At 43.0% G+C, this 6491-nt stretch overlaps 1 protein-coding gene across 1 annotated transcript in view; it reads right to left on the bottom strand.

Moving 5' to 3' along the window:
* ABCA1 (ATP binding cassette subfamily A member 1) overlaps nt 1-6491 on the bottom strand; it is an 84776-nt gene that overhangs the window by 39734 nt on the left and 38551 nt on the right. Inside the window, exon 8 of the mRNA XM_017739346.1 lies at nt 3535-3726. Within this exon, the coding sequence (XP_017594835.1) occupies nt 3535-3726 (192 nt within the window). The remainder of the gene's footprint in view (nt 1-3534; nt 3727-6491) is intronic.

Raw genomic sequence — 6491 nt, 5'->3', positions numbered from 1 at the left:
AGGACCACTGCACTACACAACACAGAATATTTATGGCTTATTACAGAACCATACCACTGGAAATGAGTATGGCAAAGCCCTTCTTAGGCAGTGCTGTCCAAGAGATGAAACCCCACATGAACAATCTGAATTGTCATTTAACCTTCCCCCCCACCAAATCACATTCAAAACTGGGCAGATTTGCAGACGGAAATACAAACAGATACTTCTGTAATATAAGACAGTCAGAAATGTCCCACTGGACTGCATTGTGATGGCTGGGAACTTACTGTCGTTGCTCTTGTTAGTCTTTCCCAAACTGGGTAGCTCCTCCATGGGACAACTGCTGGCCTACCACTGGGAGAAGGCCAGGAAGGAAATTTGAATGCATGCAGTCAGATGCACTGCTTCACTGTTGTTCTCAAACCAGGTTCTCCTGCCTCAGTCTCAATCACCCAGTGCAAGGCAAGCCTCAAGAAGAGGCGATGTGTCCACACAACGAGCTTGTACAACCTATTCTATGTCCTGTAGTATTGTTGGTCAAAAGGCTTCAGAGAAGGGACGCAGGCTAAGACACAGATGATGGAAAAGGGAATCTGACTTTTTGAAACACTTTTGTCTTCTAGTGGAGTGAAGACTCAGAATAAGGAAAGTTGATCCTCCACCTTGGTGCCCTGTGATCACACCCAGATTTTCTGCTGGGTTTTGATCCAAACAGTCTGCCTCAAATAGGTCCTTACATAAAAAAGAGTAAGGAGACACACTTTAACCTCCAATGTACTTGGCTCTGTTTTCTCATATTACAGAACAGGCTAAATTGAAGTAATACAAAAGATCAGTGACAGAGCTAGAATCCTAGTGTGAAATTTTAATTAGAAGTTCTTGTCTTAACTGTACTACTGCCCTTTGGGCAACACTCTAGGTGTTCTGGATAAAACTGAGGAGCACGTATGTAAAGTGTTTATTCCTTACCTTTCTTTTTAAAAAAACTTACAGTGCTGTGACATTTCAAGCTCATGCATTTCATTATGCAAGCACTTTAATTTCTTTTTTAAAACCTTCATCTGTCCATAATTTGCTAGCAATTACTGCGTTTTTGCGAGCTACTTAGAACACTTAAGAGTTTCCCCAAGGCTACAAATGCACACACACTTTAAGCCAGCAGAAGTTAGTGTTATCATCAGGGTCTCAACCCACGCACTCACTCCTTGATCATAGGGCTCTCAATCCTGCACCCTCCCCTTCAAGTTTCAGCATAAATATTTGTATAAACATACAATCAGGTCAGAGACTTTTAATCCGGATCAATTCCATGATGAAATTTACTGCATCACCTTGCAGAGGGAGTAACAAACAGGAATGCACAGGGACAAAAACAAGCAGGTGCATGCCAGGCTAAGTCATATCTATTAAGACATTTCAAGAAACCATAGCCACTTCACTGCCCGGCTATCAGAGAGGCACAAATTTCCAGTTTACACTTCAAGCCCTTGGTGTTGAATTTACAAAGTTCTTGCACACACTTGCAAGCCCTTGTATTAACCTTCTTGTACTAAGATGCTGCCTCTCCATAAATCGCAAAACAGTGCAACCAGTGAAGCTCATGTCCAATTACACAAGCTAAAAACCTGTCTCTAAATCACTGTTGCATCTCCATTTGACTTGGCCCTTACTTTGCTTACTGAAATGCCTTGCTATGAAGTACATCAAAGAGATGAAGCGAAAAAAATAAAAATTAATCCCTGGACAAATTGTTGGCATTGGTTTACAGACTCTGCAGTAGATAACAGAGCATGCTATCTTCAGTGTGCATGTCCACGATTTGACACACAGTGCCTTCAATAAGTTGCGTCAAAAGCCTCCTTTGTTCATGAGCAGAAAGTTCTCTCTTTGAACAAAGATGTTACTGCAGGTCAGGGTGCTTTCTAGCCTCTAAAGACACTAAGTTTCAAATGCGTTGGTTGTGATCCTATTCATTTATCCATTTTGCCTGGCCACATTGAAGCGAGTTAGTTTCTGTTTCATTCACTGATGCATTACAGCAGCTTAACTAGAGGGTACACTGTGACACACTTCTGAGGAAAACTGTGGACCTTTACCAGACAACAATGCACAGCAGGTTTAGAACTGCTGGCTTCTGGACTCCAGCTTTTTTCCCCTTGAAGACAAGATCATGACCCAGCCTCTCAGAAACCCCCCCCAAAGCTGCACATAATGTCTTAAATCGATACTGCTGCTGCCAAGAGGCACAGAGTGACTTATGACTGTTTCCTTTCACCAACCAACAATACAGACCTAATGACACAGACACACTCAATACCTGCTTCTGTCAGCTACACTGCAGAAGCTTCTGTAAATAAGAAAAATAAGACTGAGTCTCCACAGAGCCCAGAAAACCAATTCTGAGCGGTACAATAGCTGGCTATTTTCTTCCCTTTAAGACCCCAAAATTCTAGCACCTTTGAATGGTTTAAAGTAAAATATGTATATATGTGCACATACACATACAACTGAAGACAGGAAACTAATTATAGCCATTCCTCTCTGAACAGCCCATCTTTGTCACAATTCTAGTGTCGCTACCACATCTCTTAATGCTTATGGGTTGTCTTGCTCTTCCAGCAGTAAAGAAAGTGCAGACGGAGGACATGTGGAAAACAGAAGACAAGCTGTGGAGAGAAGTCACTGACCGCTACGTACTGTGCAGCAGAGTAATATGATTCCAGTACTTGATAATGACCCTCTTTGACTGGGGACAAAGCCAAGCAAGTGGTACATGACTTTCAGTACTGAAAGGCTCATCAAATCTGAAAACTCACACAGCAAACAATAGAATATTTGTTTTAGTGGGTAACAGAGTGGGTTCTGTGGTCCTTTCATCACTCTACTGTTATTTCCAGCACTGAATTCCTCAAACTTCTATATTTTAACAGATATTGCTGATCTGTAGCAAACATCACTGGATTGTCCCAGATCCAAGTCTGCTCTAGTCTCCAGTCATCCTGTAAATAATGTATGTTCTTGAAGTTCATGAATTCTTCCCCCAATACCCATTCAGTTGGTTAATTTTTGAAACAGGACTTTAAAACTTGACTCTACTTCGTATGATTTAAACCTGCTTAAAGGTTGTGTCCTGTCAGTGGCTAGAAACTTCCGCACTCAGTGGTGCCATGCTAAGGGCAGAGTGCGATGGTTTTAGCGCTCAGCACAAGCCAGTCTTATATCTAGGCTTGTTCCAGCCAAGATACAACATTTGACTAAAACAAAGGGACAACCAAGAGCCTTTCTGTTACAACACAGCAAAGACTTTCCTTTTAAAATGGAACTGTGGACCACACACATTTATGCTCTGCAAGCAGCAGACTGAACAGGAAGGGTAAGAATGACAGGAAGAAGCAATGTTGTTCATGCTCCCATGACAAAGACCAACCATCTTTCTTCTTTCTAACTGCCTCTGAGCAGTTCTGCAAATGCAGGGATGAGTTCCTAGACTGAAAGCCCTGGAAAATGTCACTGTGTCAATGACACTCGTACAGGTGGGGCCAGCAAACTCACCTGAAGAGGCTTCAAAGGATTAAGGTTAGCACGGAAGGCTTGCTCAGCTGCATGGAGTTTTTCCTTTGACAAGGTGCAAATGAAGGCTTCAGAGTCTGTGGCTGCCGTCTGATTTTGGATGGTGAGAAATTCAGACAATGTTGAGTTTTTGCAGAGATCTTGCAGTCGCATTCGATAACCAGACACAATGACCTAAAAAAGTGGGGAAAGCATGTAAGTCTCCCTTCATCTAAGGCTCCAACCAAAAAACTGGTTATTGCCTAGACAAAGCAAACCATTCATAACATTTCCAGATAGCGGTGAGGGGGCATTCTTCTCTACAGGTTGAGCTGTCCTGATTCATATGCAACTCAGTTCCAAGAAAAACCCTTCCCTGCTGAGAACATGGGAGAGAAGTCCTGGGGGAGGCAGGTCTCTCTTAACATCCCCGCAAATACGCACAAAGCAGCAGTGATCCTGTCCTCCACAGCAGCCATTTCCTCCAGCCAAGGGTACATGCATTGCCTAATGTTCAGTCTTCTGGGAACTGAGCCACCGAGACAAAAACAAGGCTTGTGACCAGACACAAGTCTGGCAAATCTATGTGAAGGGCAAAAGACCTATGTCCCAAACTACTCAGATGTATCTGCCACCCACATTTTCTATGCAGTTCTGAATCAGAATCATCACTCTTAACTCTGAAGTATCTACTCACTAACTGCTGAGACAAACATTTTGCAGTGTTTTTGAGCAGATAATGTATCAGCAAAAAAAAGTTATCTTACTGGCTGCAACAAGTGAGATAAGATCCTAGAGACTTCCTTCACAGGCATATTTTTCTTAAGGTAATGGTTTGCTTGTCAATAATGTTTCCTAATCCACAAGCAATCACCTCATTAACAAAATTGATAAAATCCCTCTGAGTTATCACCAAACCCTTTCAGGCCTGATAACCAAATTCTTTTAATAAGGTCATTTACCGACTTCATGTTTGCTGAACAACAAAGTGCATGTCAAAAAGCTGCATACTTCTTGAAGGTGATAAACAATGAAAAACCCAGAGTCTACTATTGGAAAGAAATTTTTGTTTGCCTTGGGGCTAGACAGATGCAACAATTTTACTGTAAATGCACAGGTAACAGCAGCTGTACACTTAATGTCTTCTTTCTGTCATTTCGTAAGACTCGGTGTGCATTGCCCAACTTACAACAACAGCTAAGGAGGATTGATCTACATTCCAGAAGAGTTAGCAGCTCATGAACCAGGCTGGTAAGTCTGAAATTTGTTGTCTTTCAAAATCAAAGGGGTATGCACAATCTGGGGGGGAAAGTGCATTACATTCAGAAAACAAGCAAATGGAGCTGACAGGAGAGAAAAGAGGTTTTTAATGCAATACTCATGCAAACCTTTAACTTTGGTCTGTATCCATATGCCAAAAATATGATCTTTCAATGCCATACACCCAGCTCTCACATCAAAAAGGCTGGCCTTTTGAAAAATTTGGGGTGCCTTTTTCTTTTGCCAGCAGAAATACTACCACCAGTGTTATAGCCATGCTGAAAAGGAGATATTTGTGGGGCACTGAAATAACACTCCCAGAATGAGTCTAAACAAGCTTCCCTGGGTGGACTTACAGAGAAAACAGTGTCTCCCAGTGCCTCAGTGTTCACTCACAAAAAGTGAAGGTGACCAACCTTTCACCATTCTGAAAATGTCCACCTTTTTCACCCAGATTTTAAACTCTTTTGGAGAGAAGCTGCCCATTTCAAGCACTGAGCTCCACAGCATGAGACCTTAGGAAAAACACTCTGCCTATCCACCCCAAACTAAAGCACCCAGTCTCACCAAGTCAGCAAGTTCTGTATCCACTTGCAGTCACCTGAACTCATTGTGTCTTCAGCAGACAAAAATACATCCTAAATGACAGGTTAAATCCCCTAAGGACTCTCAAGATGCCAGGCTCATGCCGGAAAGTAGTCATACATAATTGTTTTGTCCTTACAGGTCATGTAATTCTCTCCTTGGGACTTTTTCTGCTTCATGAAACAGAGATTTGTTCCAAGCAGAATATGCACTGCCCATTACTATTTACTCCTCACTGCTATTCAGTGCATCATGCTGCAGCACTGGCTCAGGACCTCATTGTGCCTTCAACTTTTCAGAGGGACAGGACCTACTCCTGCCTCCAAGCCACACAAGAGCTGTCTGGCCACACCTGGACAACAGCAGCATACCAGACTTGATTACATAGCTGCCTGCCCACTGCTGACCCAGGCACCTTCCAAATCCCACACCCTTCTGAGCACACCTGCCACGACTGGAAAAACAGAAGGCTGAGCCACTCTGCCCCAGGAAGCAACATACCCATCAAGACAAGGCTTTGGTTGCTTTTAACTGTCTGCACTAATTTCAGTATGTCGGATACACAACCCTGCTGGACATGCTGGAGTGCTGTCATTACAGCAGCGCCACTGAACTGTCCCATCTCCTTGGTGACTTCAGGTCCTTACTTGTGTATTGTAAGTTCTGGCCTTGTTGAACAACCCCAGGACACCAACAGACTGCAGAAGAGGGCTGTATTTGCTGTGAAAGGTTAGCATAGTCTGGATAGGCCCTTCTACTGTATGACTTCTGAATGAAGCTATGACCCACTCATTTAGAGACCTAACAAATAATGCCTTATTAACACTGAAGTCACTAGTCAGCTCAGCAGAGAGGTCAGTTCTATGTGGAAGGTATCTTTTCAGCTTTATACCGGCTAGCGCTTGTATTTCAATGCCTTAGAAAGCCTCGAGCAGCCTTGAGAGGTAGCAAGGGCGATCTAGCACTTTAGTAGCTCTAAAATCGGTACCTGAATCAGCTGCAGAGCAAATACCATCAGCAGAAGCAAAGAGGGAGAAATATAGCTCCCTGCTCGCTCAATTCCCTGCAGTTAGAAGCCTTCAAATGAGACAGACGACCAGAGATGTTTACAGGAA

The sequence above is a fragment of the Corvus brachyrhynchos genome, unplaced genomic scaffold (genome assembly GCF_000691975.1).
Source record: "Corvus brachyrhynchos isolate BGI_N302 unplaced genomic scaffold, ASM69197v1 scaffold547, whole genome shotgun sequence".
Classification (NCBI taxonomy): domain Eukaryota; kingdom Metazoa; phylum Chordata; class Aves; order Passeriformes; family Corvidae; genus Corvus; species Corvus brachyrhynchos.
Note: the sequence above shows the minus strand (reverse complement) of the source record. Positions and strands in the feature narration are given on the sequence as shown.